The sequence below is a fragment of the Apodemus sylvaticus genome, chromosome 22, assembly GCF_947179515.1.
Source record: "Apodemus sylvaticus chromosome 22, mApoSyl1.1, whole genome shotgun sequence".
NCBI classification, from domain to species: domain Eukaryota; kingdom Metazoa; phylum Chordata; class Mammalia; order Rodentia; family Muridae; genus Apodemus; species Apodemus sylvaticus.
In genome coordinates this window covers 56,198,550-56,216,282 of record NC_067493.1, presented here as the reverse complement: position 1 = coordinate 56,216,282, position 17,733 = coordinate 56,198,550, and the positions used below count along the sequence as shown (strand labels likewise).

General features: G+C 48.9%; 1 protein-coding gene across 2 annotated transcripts in view; it reads right to left on the bottom strand.

The window, feature by feature from the left end:
• The window catches only part of Grk3 (G protein-coupled receptor kinase 3), a 101,407-nt gene that overhangs the window by 4,643 nt on the left and 79,031 nt on the right, over nt 1-17,733 (bottom strand). For both annotated transcript variants that reach the window (XM_052168950.1, XM_052168951.1), the window contains 7 exons: nt 13,997-14,063; nt 12,988-13,088; nt 9,389-9,455; nt 8,191-8,286; nt 4,341-4,503; nt 2,899-3,035; nt 467-580 (listed from right to left, as the gene is read on the bottom strand). In XM_052168950.1, coding sequence (XP_052024910.1) covers nt 467-580; nt 2,899-3,035; nt 4,341-4,503; nt 8,191-8,286; nt 9,389-9,455; nt 12,988-13,088; nt 13,997-14,063 — 745 coding nt within the window. The remainder of the gene's footprint in view (nt 1-466; nt 581-2,898; nt 3,036-4,340; nt 4,504-8,190; nt 8,287-9,388; nt 9,456-12,987; nt 13,089-13,996; nt 14,064-17,733) is intronic.

Below are 17,733 nucleotides of genomic sequence, written 5' to 3'. Positions count from 1 at the left end.
AGTAATAGTTGTGGCAGGGGATCTGATACTTTGAAATGACCTCTCACAGGTCTAAGACGGTTACAGTTACTTAGGGAGGGTGATCAGTGCAGGGGAAGCTAAGTCAGGAGAGACCGCAGTTCCTGGCCATCCGGGACTACATAGCAAGACCCCGTCTCAACAACAGGCTAAAGGGAGACATCGTTCTACAGGCTTCTCTGCCTCTGCTCTATGTAAACATGTGGTGTGTACATGCCTCAGTACACCTGTGAGAGAGACAAGGGGAAGCTTGGGGACAGTGGCCAGAGCCATGGCCAGAGGATGTCAATAAGAACTTACATCGAATAATCCTGCAGAGACTTGATGCACCAGGGTGGGGGGGAGACATCCTCTCAGAAGTGAAGGGGCAAGGGGATGGGGGGGAACCCTGTAAGGGGGTCTGGGGGACAGCATTTGGGATGTGAATGAATTCATTAAACAGCCTTACCTCGCATTGCAAGACAAATTGCTTCCCTCCCTTTATCCTGAGTAAAATGCACTTCCTGTCTTTAATCTGGGTCTCCTCCACAGACGTGATCTGTTCCATGGTCAGGAGATTTTGCTAAACACAAATAGTCAACGGTTACTTTGGTATTTGGTGAGCTCTTGGGATAGATCAAAGAGTGAATTTTCAAAAGCAAATGGCATTACTTTTTCTTTCTTGCCCAATAGTCTACAGATAAGGAGAATGGCCACAATGACATAAAAAACAAGTTCAAGGAGCAGGAGAGATGGCTCCGTGGCTAAGAGCACCAACTGCTCTTCCTGAAGGTTCTGAGTTCAAATCCCCGCAACCACATGGTGGCTCACAACCATCTGTAATGAGATCTGACTCCCTTTTCTAGAGTGTCTGAAGACAGCTACAGTGTACTTATATATAATAAATAAATCTTAAAAAAAAAAAGTTCAAAATGAAACACCAGGAAAGCCACACTTCTGTGAGGGCCCACGGCCGGGCATTGTAGATGAGTGTCAGTCTGGCCAACTGTGAATGTGCAGGACCATGTCACAGGTCACAGGAGCATCTGCCACTGTCCAGCCATTATCAGAACAGTGAGCATGGTAGGTGACAGCTGGGGCAGGGAGATGGGCTAAGACACTATGGCTATCTTGATCCATGTCCAAAAGACCTAAATGCAAGTGACATCCTTATAGGATTCTCACAGGAATCTACTGGGATGGCTCCACAGGGGGCCACCATGCACTGTCTTCCTCACAGGGGTTGTGAGGGTTGGTTGTTTATATTTTACATAAATTCTAGAAAAATCTGCAGTGAATAAGCATTGTAAGAACCTCCCATGCTCTCTATGCCTCTGTTCATTCTGACAGGTCTACCTCAGAGACTGCCCAGCTTCACACAGAACTGTGAATGGAGCAAGAGAGGGACCGACAAAGAGAGACAGGGACAGAGACATAGCAGCAGAGAGAGACAGAGAGACAGAAACAGAGACAGAGACAAAGAGGCAAAGGCAGAAAGAGACAGAAACAGAGAGACAGACAGAAAGACAGATAGCATACAGAGACAGAGAGACAGTGAGAGAAGCACAGAGACAAAAGAGTGACTGAGACAGACAGAAATAGACAGAGACAGAGATACAAAGACAGACAGAGACAAAGAGGTAGAGAGAGACAGAGAGACAGAAAGACAGAGACAGTGAGAGATGCACAGATGCAAGAGAGAGAGGCTGAGACAGAGAGACAGAAAAAGGCAGAGAGACAGAGACAAAGAAAGACAGAAAAACAGACAAAGAAGCAGAGAGAGACAGAGAGATAGACAGAAAGACAGACCAGAGACAGAGACAGTGAGAGAGACAGCAAGGGACATGCAGACTCCATTACAAGAGACAGTTTTGTTGTGCCCTCCTCCGTGAGGCTTGTAGAATACTGCCTGCTCAGGCTGGAGGGAAACCCTTCAACACCTGCCAGTGTGGAGCTGCATCGTGGGGCACCCACAAGACACCCGACTTTAATTTCACAGGGCCTCCTGGTACAGCAGGGAGGTGGCCACACGCCGTCGCCACCATTCACAATTACCCTGGATTCACCAGCAGTTATCAAAAACCATGGCTCCAAGTCAGGATAAAGGAGTTTTATCCTGCTTGGTTGCATGGACTAGAGCACTGCTGAGCCTCAGTCCAGCTTGCCAATATGTACAAACCATGTCCTGACCCTGGTACCACACCTACACTCACAGCATGGAACCCCGCCCCTCCTCCCTGCACCATCCACCCAGGGGGACTCCTTCTCAGGCCTCTCACATGGTGACTGTTTAATAAAACAGCCTGACTACCTTTGCTAACAATAACTTGAGAAAGGTTCCGAGGGACGGTGGAATTTGCCTACAGATTTCCAGCAGGGTGCAGACTGCATGGGTTGGTGTCCTAGCCACCCTACATAGAGCCCACTGGTGACACTTCGTGTAATCTGACCTGAGGAGAGACTGAGAGAGCACAGGCTGACCTGAGTCTGCATCCCTCCCCACCCACAGTGCTGGCTGTGACCTTGGCTACCCTAGATTCCTCCCAATGAATCCAGTGTTAGACCCTGGAAACCACTAAACCAGTGAGTTTGTTTACAGTCCCTAGCCTTGGATAAGTACAGTAATCATGGGAGCTCTGAGACTTTCTGTGTTTCCAGCTTCATAGATAGGACACCCATTCCTCCCTCCAGCCTCCATTTGCACTCTTCCCCGCCCCCCCCCCCAAGGCTGCCAGACTTGGACTCAGTCTTTCAAATGACACCTGCATCTTATTCTAAGAAGGGACTCAACTTAGATGCCAGCAACCCTTGTTTCTCTGACATTAGGAGACGTTGGATATAAAGCAGTATGAGGGAGTTGCTGCACGCCAAGGCTGTGCAGGGCCCACCCCTGGGACTTACCCGAGACTCGCCCTCTCCTCTCCATTCCAGTCTGTTGGGGAACAGGTAAAAATAACGTCTTTGCCACTGCGTGAGAAAGGGGTTCCCCAGCTTCAGCATGTACCCGTGCATGATGCAGTCCTTCCCCATCGCATAATCTGAGGGTAAGGATACAATGTTGCTTTAGTGCCACTAAAACAGGCTCTGGGGCTGGAGAATGGGCAGGGGTCTCTACAAAGTAACTCATCTGAGGGTAAGGATACAATGTTGCTTTAGTGCCACTAAAACAGGCTCTTGGCCTGTAGAATGGGCAGGGGTCTCTACAAAGTAACTCATCTGAGGGTAAGGACAGAATGTTACTTTAGGGCCACTAAAACAGGCTCTGGGGCTGGAGAACCTGCACAGGTCTCTACAAAGTAACTCATTTTGAACACTGGGACTGGAGAACCTACACAGGTCTACAGAGTAACTCATTTTGAACACCATTATCTCAGTTTTTGGACCCATAGGACCTGGGAGTTCAGAAGGCCCCAGGCTCTTGGTATTGAATCTGCAATACCGACTGAGAATTCTGACAGGGTTTGTCCCCAATCCATCTTTTTTTTTTAACCTATATGTATAATAATAACTACTAAATAACAGAGACTGTTTAATTGTGAAATCTCTCCAAAGTCTCATTGCTACTGGAGGGGCCTTTCCCTCCATCCACTTTCATCCTGTGAATTGTTCTGAAGCCAGACCTTTTCTCTTCAAGGTTAAGGTAGCAGCCACAGCAGACTCACCCTCAGCTCGCTGAAGCAGCCCAGACCAACGCTGGGCACTGACTGTGTCTCTAAGTTGGTGCATTCTTTAAGGAAAACATTAATCAAAGCCTTGGTGGTTTATTAAAATCACTCACTCAACCATTGATATGACCATGGTGCCACAGGGGCTAGGCATAGGGCTATGCTTTGTGGGTGCCAGGAATAATAAATAAAAAGAGATAAAACTCACCCACCCCTGGGAGCTTACTCTCTGGAGAGAGTCCGATCACCCTCAAGAGGTTGAGACCCACGTGTCCCCCGAGATGGAGAGAAAGCAAAGGACAGCAGAGACAGGCAGGGGTTGGGGTGCACAGAGCTGTCCTTCTGACACAGGCTTGCATTCCCGAGCAGACTTAAATGCACTTGTTACTATGTTTGTCCTGGACACCAACTGGTGCCTGCACTGTACGCTCCTGTCACAAAGGCTTTTGGAATCTCCACAGATCTGTTCCTGACTCTGTGATGCGATGCACTATCTCCAAGGACTAAATTTTTAAGCCTGCTCCCAAGGTTCCAGGGCGGGGGGTACCCCGGAACTGAGACAGCACTGTCTCCCTCAGTGGGCACTTCCATCCACCTATTGACTCCAATCCACATAAAACCCAAGCTGGGTGTGTTCTTTCCTCTGCCAGGAATGACAGGGGCGACACAGCATTTTACCTTCCTCTTGACCAAGCTGTTTATTTTTAGCCTTCTTCCTGGCCTCGATTTTATCGGTGTCAGCATTGACAGCATCGTAGATGGTCTCCACCACTTCCTGCTGCCAGCGCTCAGAGATCACCAGCGGGAAGTTCTTATAGAGGTCCTGGTCACAGTCCAACAGCTGGATGTGTAAGGAAAGAAGAGGCTATGCTCTAGTATCTTCCCAGATGCAGGGCAGCCAGCACCATGGCCACAGGACCCCACCATGACCACATTCACGGAAGGCTTCACCATGGCTCCCAGCCATGCAGCCCAGGCCTGGCCTTCAATAGCATCAAGTATTTTTGCCAATGAAAATGAACATATGCTGATTTAAATTTTTTTTTTAATTTTTGTTTGTATGTGTATGTGGTATATCTATTCCAGTGTGTGTAAATGTATATGGAAGTACATGTGTATGTATGTGTATGTACACATATATGTATGCATGTGCATGAGAATATATGTGTGTAAATGTGTGAGAATGTGTGTATGTGCATATATATGTATATCTGTGCATGTATGTGTGCAAGTGTGTGCATGTACATGTGTATATATGTGAGTATATTGTGTTGTGCATGTGCACATGGATGAGAATGTGTGTAGGTGTACATGCACATGAGTGTATGTATCTATGTGTGTGTGTGTATAGGCCAGAGATTGGCACTGGTGTCTTCCATGTTTTTTTACCTATTTATATAGAGAACAGAATCTCTTGCTGAATCTGGGTGAGTAGCAACTGAGTTAACCAGCTGGTTAGCAAAACCCAGACTTCCTCTTGTCTCTGCCTCCCCGACTCCCCAGTGCTATGTAACAAGTATGCACCAGCACACCAAAGTCTTACACATGTGCTCGAGCTCTGAACTCAGATGCTCATGTACAGAAAGCATGTTGCTGACTGCATAACTTCCCAGCCCCACATGCTGGCTTTATTTAGAAATAATAATAGATTTTGATAGCCAAGTAGACTTTCAGCTGTAGGTTCTGTATTTGTAAAAATGGGGACGTGGGTCTGCATAGTGTTCAGAATCTTGATAAGGGAGAAAAGTCAGGCTGGCTGACCAGCCTCCTCAAACAATCTGAAAAGGAGGGAAAGCTTGCTGTAGGATGGCTCTGCCAGTATCTCACAAACCCAACTCACCCAGCACGTGAATGGCTGTTTAAATACCAGTGTCACAGAGTGCAGGCGCTTGGCCTCCAAGAGCTGAAGTCACTCGAAGGTCTCTGTCCCACCCTCTGAAGCAGGCTTCACTGGGAAGCCAGGAGAATTCAGTGACTTTACAGCTCAAACCCTGGTAATGGGAACTGCATCTGCTGGAACAACCATTCTGAGACCAGTCCTCCTCCTGCATCTGGGAGACAGAAGACTGACTGGGAGAGCAGCAGGCAGGCTGTTTAGAAGGCAAAGGGGAGGCTGAGCTTCTGAAGGGAGCAGAACTTACCCCACATCCATTCGAATGACCAAATTAAGCCCAGAGCAGAAGTCCTCATTTGTTCTAAGCATGACAAGAGGCATGGGTATGTATGTATGTATGTATGTATGTATATGCATATGTATGTAATCCATATATACATGTTTGTGTGTGCATGCAGGTACGTACACATGTTTATGGGAACATACATATGTGTATATATGTATGCATACCTATTTGTGTATGCATGCATGTATACATTTGTGAGAAGACATGTATATGTACATATGTATGTATACCTGTTTGTGTGTGCATGCATGTATCTGTGCATGCCTATGTACATGTTTGTGTGTATACATGCATATATGTGCACATGCCTGTGTACACGTCTGTATGTATGTATGTGCTCTCTGGGCACCCCTAGGGTGGCAGAGCCTAGGAAGTCCCTGGCCAGAGTGTACACGCATACTATGCATTCCCAAAACTACCACCACTGTTTACAGACACATGGTCTCACCTCCTGTAATTTTTGGAAGTTCGTGTATGTGCTTTGCCCAGGCTGTTAATAATGAACTAGACCAGCAGGGCAGGATACACCTGTGACTGAAGCAAAGAGGGATTTCTCATTCAAAGCCAGCCTGGGTTACATGCCAAGTTTGATGGCAGCCTGGAATATATCTCAAATTAAAAAGCAAAAAACAAACAAACAAAAAACTGAGGAAGAAATAAATTAGGAGAGGGGAATTTATGTTGCTATGAGATCATGAAAATTTTCCTTTAAGAAGAAAAAAATATCAAAAAGCCCACCCAAAAATGAGCAACCACATCTTTCCAGCTGTTTTAAATCATAAAGTATGGAGTTCTTTCCAGCTCCCTCCCTGGCCGTGGCTCTGGCTCACACTGACCTCCCTGCCCCCCAGCCCCGCCCCCATCCACAATGCTCTTTCCAAACCCACAATATAGAAGATGCTAGCTGGTTAAGCACTGACTGTAAGCCTGGTGGTTTAACCACCACCAGTACACTGGTGAGGAAACTGAGGCTCGTGGCTCACGCTTATCAACCGAGAAGCATCATCTTTGAGCCCTGTCTTGCCTCTAGCGCCTTTGACAGGCAGCCTTACATCTGACGGGGAAAAATGTTTGGATGGATCTGGAAGTGGACCGACCTTTCTGCAGCACTACCATGTGCGGTACCTGCACACCCAACGTGCCAGTTTTGAGAGGCTTAGGGGAGCCCACTGGCCTCCCGCCGCCCAAGGTCACTGATTCAAGCCTCACAAAAGTGGATCTGAGTTGGTCGTCAACGTGGCTGTGGGCTCTTTGTCCAACACAGGCTCCGTACTGGGGGTCTACCTGTAACACCCTGTGATTTCCTGGGGTCAGCCTCTTCCCCTGAGCACAGCTGCTTTCGGGCTCACATCTGCTTCTCTCTGGCATCGGCTCCTCCCATTTTCATGCTCCTCCCATTTCCCATGCTCCTCCCACTTCCCTCCAGCCTCTGCCTCCACTTCACCCCCACACTCCTGCTCTGGGAGTCCCTGTGACAGCAGCTGGTCAGACTCGCCCATGGCACCTGCAGGTCTCTCTCCAGGCAGCAGGTGTGAGGCTGACATTCGGAACCACGGCCTGCTGCTGGAGGGGACACTTTTAGTCAAGAAAGTGACTGCGCTTGAGGGATTACACTCAAGCAGCAGAGAAGAGCCAGGTCTGGGATAAGCCACCAGAGTCAGGGGCAGATGACAGGCTGTCAGGAAGGCGGGCGGTGACCTGCTGGCTGGGGATTTTGAAGATGGTAATTTCCCCTCATGACTCACTCCCTGTGAGTGTGTCTTGTCTCCACTTGGAAAACCAGAGTCATGCACCAGTGTCTGGAGAATGCAGGGGATGATACTAAGACCACAGCCAGTTCATCCTTGATTGACAAGGACAAAGACTCCTGCTGTCCACACAGGTCTCCTGACACAGGCGACTCCTGCTGTCCACACAGGTCTCCTGACACAGGGAGACCCTAGACTTGGAAGCATGAAGGCCACTCATTCTTCTGTTCTGGGTGGAATGTTCTCCCACTTTCAAGTTGGATTTCCACGGCAAATGCCGCATGTCAGTCATAGCGACTTGAGCCCTCCCTCTGCCTCTTAGCAGCATGAAATGATTGAAAGAGAGGGCACAGCTGAGGCTAAACTAAATGGATTCCTTCTCCTCAAGGCAGGAGGAGTGGGTGGTCTGTGACCACAGCATTGGGAAGGCTGAGGAGAACCTGGGGTTCAAGGCCCACTATGCTCCAGAGTGAGGCCAGAGGCCGAGGCTGTAGCTCCATCCCAGTAGTGTGCTTGCTGAGCAGGTGCGAAGGCTAGACCCTAGCCAACTCCACACACAGTGGTTCGAAGCAGAAACCCCAAACCCGGAAGAGCGTGTACCTTAATGCCTTTGGTGTCTTCTTCATCAAACGAGCCGATATCGAAGGCATCTGCAGCGTTGACCTCTCCCCGAGGAGGGATGAGGGGTGGCGGGTACTACGAGATGCAACGAGTAGGTAAGACCCACTTACCAGCTAACCTGTATGTCCCAGCCCAAGACTACAGTCTATAAAAAGAACACAGTCCGGCCTTCAGAAAGCGCATGCCCAGAAAGTTCAGCCCACCCAGAGCTCCACAAGCCGGCCCTCATCAGTGCTGGCTGTCCGGGGGTTGGAACATGACAGGGTAGGCAGACAGTCCCCCCTCCCCATGGAAATGGCTATTACTCTGCAGCAGCAGGCGTCACACAGAAACACATCTTAAAAATTCAACCAGGGTGTTCCCTGTACCAAAGAGAATACAGCAGAGCTTAAAACAAGGGAGAGAGGGAAGGGGTGTGGCTCCCTGGGGAAGGGTGTGCTTAGTGGGGGACATGCCTGGGTTTCCGCTCCAGCATTAAATAAATAAATAACTAGTTTTTAAAATGAGGAAGGGGTGGTATGGAGCCAGCAAGCATCGACGTTCAGTCAGATGTTCCTTGCACGTGTGAGTCTGACTCTACACGCATCTCAGTTATCCGGAGGATTGCTGTGTTATGCCTTCTATTCATTTGTTGAGAGGAGATCGCCAAAAATTTTATATGGTTGACCCTCAGCACCTGCAGAGGACTTGTCCAGGCCGTGGCTTGGCTACAAGGTCTACAGGCAAGCAGCAAGGATTTGCACAGAGCCTAAACACACCCTCTGTAGACGTTAATCTCTGGGTGACAGTGTAAATGCCCTGCAGAGAGTGCTCAGCCTGGGCTGTTGTGACACTGGTGACCAGGGCGGAGTCCACATGTGTTCAGCACACCTGTGGGGTTTTTTTTCCCTGAATATTTTCCACCCATAGCTGGCTGAACCACAGATGCAAAACTAAGGAACTATATGGTCTATGTAGTTCCTTAGGTCTATATGAAACTAAGGTGTATATGAAGAAAATGAGGAAGAGGAGCCTCCCCTGTGGGAGTCCCCTGCCCCCCCCCCCATGGATGTCCCTAAGTCCAGGCAGAGCATGTTGACATGGCAGGATTGGCGTGGGCGGGGACTCTGGAGGGACAGGGTCAGGAAGCCAGCAGTGGAGAGACACAGCGAGCGAGCTCAGAGGGCGGGAGAGATACCTTCCGTAAGTACACGTGCTGCCAGTCAATGCCCTTGAAGAAGATGTGCTCCTTCAACTCTTGTGCCCTGGGGAAGAGGAGAGAGAGTGAGTCCTGAGCACGGGTGCTGCTGTGCCAAACTGGCTCCCACGGGAACATTCCAGCTCATTCAGAAACAGAGCCGGGCAGTGGTGTCGCACGCCTTTAATCCCAGCACTCTGGGAGGCAAAGGCAGGCAGATTTCTGAGTTCGAGGCCAGCCTGGTCTACAGAGTGAGTTCCAGGACAGCCAGGGCTACACAGAGAAACCCTTTCTTGAATAAAACAAAACAAAACAACAACAACAACAACAACAAAACAACAACCCTCCCCCCCCCACACACACACAAAGAAACCAAGAGCAGGCTAGAAAACGACTCAGGAGGTGAAGCGCTTACAGTGTGAGCAGGGGGACCTGATCAGGATCCCTGGCTCCCATGTCAATGTCATACTGGCATGGTAACAAGAGGCGGAGACCAGGGTGCCACAGGGCATACAGCTAGCTAGACCCAATCAGGAAGCTCTGTGGTCTAGGGAGAAACCTGCCTCAGGATACAAGGTATAGATCCATCAAGAAAGACACCCATCAATCTTGGGTACACACACACACACACACACAGAGTTGCATGCATATGTATACATACACAGAGAGTCACAGGTACACGGACACAGTCACATGCACATGTACACAAAGAGACAGAAAGAGAATTGCATGCACATGTACACATACACATATGCATAGTGTGTGTTTGCATGTGTGTGTCCATGTGCATGCCACTCTGTGTGCAGGTATTTGTGCATGTGCGTGTATCATTTGCATACAACTCTGTGTTAATGAGTATGTGTATTTATACATGTGTGTGTACATGTGCATGCAACTCTGTGTGTGTGTGTGTACTTGCACATGTGTGTGTCTATGTGCATGCAACACTGTGTGTATGCATGTGCATGCAACTGTGTGTGAGTGTATGTGTGTACTTGTGCATGGAATTCTGTGTGTGTACTTGTGAATGTGTGTGTATACATGTGCATCTAACTCTGTCTGTGTATACATGTACATGCATCTGTGTGCATGTGTGTGTCTGTCAGAAACCATAGAGAGCACTGCAGTGATTGGAGACATCAACACTGGGCCTGGGAAGATGTCTTGTTTGCCCAGATGTATACTGCAGCTTAAGACAGGCTGGCAGTTCCCACAGACACACACATGTACATCTGTACTGTGTAGCTGCATGCAACAACAGTTTGAAGAAGAGCAAGAGGATCATGTTAAAGTATCTCCACAAATGTCAATCAGCTGTGATGGACAGAATTACAGAAAAAGGGAGTGATCTTGAAGCCTCTGGCACTGACTTAGATGGAAACTCCACAGTATGTGTACCCCCACACCCCAACCGACTGAATAAACAAACTCCTTGAATGTCAGGATGAAGGCTGAGGTCACACAGTAGAGGTCACATGCTGACTCCTGGTCTCTTTGCAATGGCTGCTGTGGACTGGTCCTCAGCAGTGCCCTGACCCAAGCACCCAGGCTCCAGATCTTGCAGCTTTGAGCACTCACTCAGAATACCCCTCAGAGCTATTCTTTCCAACCCCTTCTCCACCCCCAGAGACTCCTTTGCTCTCCTTAGCCAAAGCAGTATGGTTCCCCTCCAAGCCCGCCCTCCCTCTGAGGCCTCTCACATGCAATGCTCTGACCCAGGACTGCCTCTCTTCTCAGGCTGGTGCTCAGTGTACCACCTCCAGCACACTGCTGTGTCTGTTTCCCTCTCAGATCCTCCCAGACCTGAATCATTAACAAATCCTGAGCTGATGAAGGACCAGGCAAGGCTGGTACCTATGTCCTCAGCAACAACATTCTAGGGGCCTTGTCTGGTTCCTGTCTGCACCTCCTGCTGTCTATACACAGCAGGCTGAACATGCAACAGGCAGACTAGCAAGAGAGCTGGAATCTGGCCTGGCTTTTTCCCTTCCATGATGTCACGGGAAATGCTGGGTGAAGCACAGAGACACATGCCCGTCAGAGACGCAAGCAAGAGGGGCTGTGCAGAGATAGATGGGAGTGGACAGAGGAATCTGCAACGCCAGCAGGTGGCAGAGCAACTGTCTTGGTATGGATGCAGCATGTACTGACCTCCAGACTTGTGTGCACATGTATATATGTGTGTGCATGCGCTGTGTGAGCATGTATGCTTGTGCATGTGTGTATGCGTTGTGTATGTGTGTGCATGCATGAGCACGTGCGTGTGAGCATGTATGCATGTGTATGTGTGTGTGTGCATGTGTGTGCACACATCAGGGTTGGAATTCTTTAAGAAGACACACACATGCATCTACACGCACCCTTACACCAAACCTTGCCCTAACTCCTGAATCCTCAAGTCCTCACAACTGTGTATTCAAATAGGAGGGAAAGCCCTGGAAGGTTTGACATTTGAACAACCAAAATTGCCAAAAAGCTTTTAAGAAAACAAAAACAAAATCAATAGATGAGTTAGGGATCTAAATGATCAGAGACTGAAATAGGGAATCAAAGGGAAGAGACCGTTGACATAGGAGATCAGGTGCACAAAGGACCGTTCCGCCAATCATAATAGGAACAGGGTGGGGTGGGGGTAGATGGCGCCTGTCTCCTGAGCTGAGCAGCACCAGCCTTGGAGAAGCCCCAGGCATCAGGAGCAGTGCTGTCAGCATAAAGCTGCAGACTCAGATTCAGATGCCTCTGCACAACTGCAAGATTAGGCTGGTTTGAAGGCTCCTCTCTAAGGAGTGACTGCTTGGGAACACATTGTGGCTAAAAGGTGGGGGCCAGGAAAGAGGAGGACTCAGGTCAGGTAAACAGCAGAACCAGGAGACAGGAAGAGACAGGGGCTGCGCCCAGTTCTCACAGAATGTGGTAGGAAAAATGAAACCCTCCTTTCTTTCTTTCCCTTTCTCTCTCTCCCTCCCCTCTCTCCTCCTTTCTCTCTTCCCCCCTCCTCCTTTCCTTCCCTCTCCTTCCCTCTCCCTCCTTCCCTCCCCTACTCCTTCTTCCTTTCCTCCAGCCTTTCTCCCCTCCTCTCCCTCTTCCCACACCCCCTCCCCTTCTCCCATCTTCCTCCCTCCCCTCCCCAGCTGTTTGAACACTGGTTTTCCAGCTGGCAATACTGGGGGTGGGGGGAGAGGCTGAAGATTTTAGCAAGTGGGGCTTGATTCCAAGTAAAGATTTACTTTGAAGAAAATCCCCCTGTTCCCCATCTCTGCTTCCTGCTCTGAGGTACAAGCCCACCCTCCTAGCCCTCCCTATGCCACCTTCAGAGGTATAACCCCGCCCACACCACCTACTGACCTACAAGCCCCGCCCACACCACCTACTGAGAACTGGCCCCTGCTTTGACTTCAGACCCCTCTGAAACCTTAACAGAAGCAAACATCTCCTCCCTGAGGGCATTTCCATCTGGTGTTGTAAAGGCAACAGGATGGACAACCAACCAACTCTCCACCCCACCCCTCCCCCCAGGGGATGATGAGGGCTCCTAGTGAGGACTTGATACAAGAGACCAGCCTTTTCCTTTGGAGTGGAGACTCTGAAAGATGGCCCACCCTCCTCCTCCGCAGCCCAGCCGCTGGCTCACGTCCCGCTGCAGCAGACCCTCCAAGAGGGACCTCAGCTCAGGGGAGAAGGCATCTGGAAGCTGCACGTTCTAGGAAGAGAAGAAACAAACTTCACCGGTCCATCCTAAGACAATGGCCTCATACCCAAGCCAAGACTGCCCTTTAGGAAAGGGACGAATCAAATTCACAACAGATTAATATTAAACTTCATGTGGTTAGTGATTAGTTTTGGCAGGTCTAAAGAGCCTGCAGTCCTGACCTCCTCTGTACAGGAGTCATCTCTTCATTTAACTGGGGGCATGTCTGTGCCCCCACCATCTGCATCTCAACATTCATTTACAACTCTCATCTTTTGCCCTGGTGCATATTTCTGCTTGTTTCTTTTCCTTTCAAAATTTCCACTAGGAACGGTTATCTTCATACATTATAATCCCAACACTTCATGTTACATATGTGATATTTTACGTGTTGCATAATATGTTTTATAATATTTTGTCTTACATATTGTTTTATAATATTCTTTATACTATGTATTACATGGTTTTGTATCTGTTTTGTATTTGTCTTCCACCTGTGGTGTCTTCATTGGCTTTTTGCTGCACACATCCCATGGCCTCTGAGGATTTCCCTATCCTCACCAGACATTTTGTAGCTCTACTGCTATTATATTTTTTTTTCAGGACAGGGTTTCTCTGTGTAGCCCTGGCTGTCCTAGAACTCACTCTGTAGACCGGGCTGGCCTCAAATTCAGAAATCTGCCTGCCTCTGCCTCCCAAGTGCTGGGATTACAGGCGTGCGCCACCACTGCCCAGCTATACTGCTATTACAGATGCAGCAACTGCATCCAGGTTTTGTGGGGGTTCTGGGAATCAGAACACAGGGCCTAGGTCTGTGCGGCAAGCTCTTTATCCACAGGGCCATCTCTCCAAGCCTGTAGTATCTTATGCTATTCTATGGCACATTTATGGGACTCGGAAACTTTCCATAATGGTCTTACCACGGTCAGGGTCATGCGGTCTATCTCATGCTTGTCTTTGGTTTTATGTTGCCTGAAAGGGCTGTGGCTGTAGAGATAAGAGACAGTTCTATTAAGAACATGGCTTTGATAACCAGCACAGGCGCTGACCAACATTTGGGTAAAATCAGATACATCTACGTTCAGAGATCGCAAACACTTGCCATTTCTGGAAACAAAACCTAGCCACAGAATAGACTGGGTCCTGAACGAGCCAGACATGCCGTCGGTCCTCGCTGCATTGTCTGTGACATTGTGGCAGTAGGAGAGGCTGCTTCTACTAAAATCACCAGGGAACACAGGCCCCAGGCAGCCATGTGCACCAAGGGTGAGAGCTGTCTTAGCTACAGTGCATGCAGACTTCTGCAGTCTGGCTCCTAGAATAGCCTGGATCGTACCAAAGAGTCCCCAGGTGAGTATGGGTCAGCCTAGAGGCCCTGTGCCCACCATAAACACAGCCTCAGTGACAAAGAGTCCCCAGGTCAGTGTGGGTCAGCCTAGAGGCCCCACGCCCACCATAAACACAGCCTCAGTGACAAAAGGTCCCCATGTCAGTGTGGGTCAGCCTAGAGGCCCTGCGCCCACCATAAACACAGCCTCAGTGACAAAGGTCACACCACTAGGCCCAGATTTTTTCGCCCAGGAGGAGTCAGGAAAGCTGGGGTCGACTGTGGCCTGACCACACAGACCTTTCATAACCGCACCCACCTGCAGACAAGGCTTGGCTGCATGTCTCACCGAGTGTGAGAAACCAAGACTGTGGCAGTAGACAGCAGGTGCCAAGCACGGCAGGCAGTCGGTTGTCAGGTAAGAGCCCAGTCCTGCTTGGTAAGCCTGAGAAGGACTCCTCTTGGCTGTGTTATTTATATTTCTTTCTCTTACCTTTTAAAGCTATTATTCTCATACAGAGTCACACCAGGCTGTTTTCAGGCATGTATCTAATGTTGCCCTGCTCCCTGCTTCTCTCTTTCCCTCTGTGCCCCCTTCTCCCACCCGTTCCTTCTTCTCTCCATGTTCCCCCACTGTCCCCATGCACCCCCTTTGCCTCCTATGCCTCCAGTTTCAATTCTTTCCTGTAATTCCCACCTGCAGTCTGGGACCACAGTGACAAGACACATGTAATGTCTTTCTGGGACCAACTCAGTTTGCTTTATGTGATTAGCTCCCAAGCAACAATTTCAGTACAAACAGCTCAACCTTGTTTCCCTTCAGGACAGAAACCAAATCTCTATTGTCTTTATCGATGCCTCTGCTGCTGGACACCTGGGCTGCTTCTCCAGCCTGGCTGTGGGTGAGCCTGGCTCCGGGAGTCTGTGATGTGCTCAATGTGAAGGTTTATATAAACACCTGGGAGAGCTATATGGCTGTATAACACACACACACACACACACACACACACATACACACACATTTATATACACATATACATTCATATACACACAGACATAGGCACACACATATACATTCATATACATATATGCATACATACACATTCATACACACGTGTGCATATACACATGAATACAGGAATATATGTATATATATACATACATAGACACATATATATAACACACACATATACATATACATACCACATGTGGGTGGACAGACATATATACACATACATATAAATTCATATACACATGTACATATACACACATGCACACAATACGCATACGGGCATACATACATACATGTAACCACATATACACACATGAACATACATACCACACTCTGGTAGACAGACACACATACAGAGACACACACACACACCAGGAGGAGTCTCTATGCAGCCCAGGCTGTCCTCAAACTCACTTCAATCCTCCTGCTTTAGCTTCCAATGCGATGGCATTTCAAGTGTGAGCCACACCTTTTGTGTCTTTGAAATTCTGCAGAAGTGAGCTTTCAAGGAAAATTTTTATCGCTAAATGATATTTTAAATTTGCAAGTTAGAACATATGGCCTATCGATGTATTTGAAATTGATGAAGGGCTGGGGCTTCCCTACAGAAAGTCATGACCCCGCCACTTTACAAGGTACATAAGATATAAGGTGAAGCAAGATCCTGTGGAAAACATTTCGAGGCCAATTTCCCAGAATGCAGCAGTGCATGGGATCCTTGATCAAGGCAACTCTAAAGGAATGAGTCCCAGCCACACTTGCCCCAGGCTGCCCCTTCCTACTGCAGGCGAGCTTCTTAGTGCCAGGCTCCTTTCTCCCTCTCTGAGAGAGGGCGCTCCGGTGTCTCTGCAGAACCACCAAGTAAGTAATCACCATCTCCTAAAAGCACCGATTTGAACAACAACAACAAAAAATCCCAATAAGGCAAATTGGCACTAACCAAGGATGTGCTATAATCTTTAAATAGATTTGATTGGAAATATTCTTTTTGCCTTGTTCCCAAGGAAAAAAATGTGCAATTACTGTGCTCAAAAAAGGAAATGGAGAGTCAAGTGTGGTGGTGCATGCCAGCATGGGAGGTGGAGAGGCAGAGGCGTCCAGGTTCAAGGCCATCTTCAGCTATGCGGGCATTCCAGTCAAGCATAGACACTCGAGACATCATCAACTATAAAAACCAAGAGCACAGAAGGCAGCCTTCTCTTGTTCCTGACCACACCCTGCTTGGAAGCGGCACACTTGACACTCAGACACTCACGCTCTTTTGTAGAAATCCTCAGAAATATCTCTGTGTTGAGGTCTGGAGAGAGGGGTGCCAGGCTGCTGCCTCCACCCCATGGCATTTCTCACAGTTTGAGGGATTGCTGAGGACCTTGAGCTTAAATGTATGCTTGTGGCTGTGAGTGCAAAGTCTTGACCTCTGACACAGTGCAAAGGTCATCCCAAAATCCTGCCGAAATGTATCTGTCATGTGAGAAGGTGGGGGTCTTTCAAAGACGAGGTCAGGAGGGCTGCAGCCCCAGGAAGGGACTGAGGTTATTATCATGGAGCCTGTTAGAAAAGTGACTCTGGCTTCCAGCACTCTCCTCAGTCCCCTCTTCTACTCTCTCACTCTGTACGCTGGCCAGGGTCTGTAATGGTGGTGTAGGAAGTCCCTCAAGTTGCTGACTAAACCCTAACTTTCAGAAGCATGAGCCCAAATAAATTCTGTCCGTTACAATTCTGTTACGAATTTGCTTCGGCTGCACAAAATAGTCAGAGTCAGAGAGAGCCCCAGGTCCTTCCTATGCCCATCCCTAGGTCCATAGGTCCCTTTTACAAGTTCAGTGAGGCCACATCTGAATCAGCGAGGATCATGGGAAGCTCAGTCTCCAGCTCTTCATCCCTGGGCTGCCTCATGATAACACGTGAGTGTTTGAGCCTTGCCCCACGCACATATGCTGCCAACGCGGTCTTGATTACTCTTTGTGAACCAAGTCTGGGATTTGGCTTTCCATTTCAGAAAATGTTAGGGGGGGACCCTCGGATAGTAACATCTCCGTTTTGGGAAGGAGTGGCACTCACAGACCACGGTGGCAGCCGTCCCCCCATGCAGGCTCTGTTAATAGGTGTCCTGTAGAGACACGCTCCCCAGCACCAGGAGGCTTCTGACCGCAGCAGCAGCAGCGGGAAATGTAGGAGACAGAGAGCCCACACCGTGAGCAAACACAGCGCTCTTAATTAGATAGTGCAGCGCTGAGCACGCCCCCTACACCTACCAGGAAACCGAGGAGGCCCACACTCACAGGCGTCTCAAACCCACGGGGTTGACACTGAGCCCA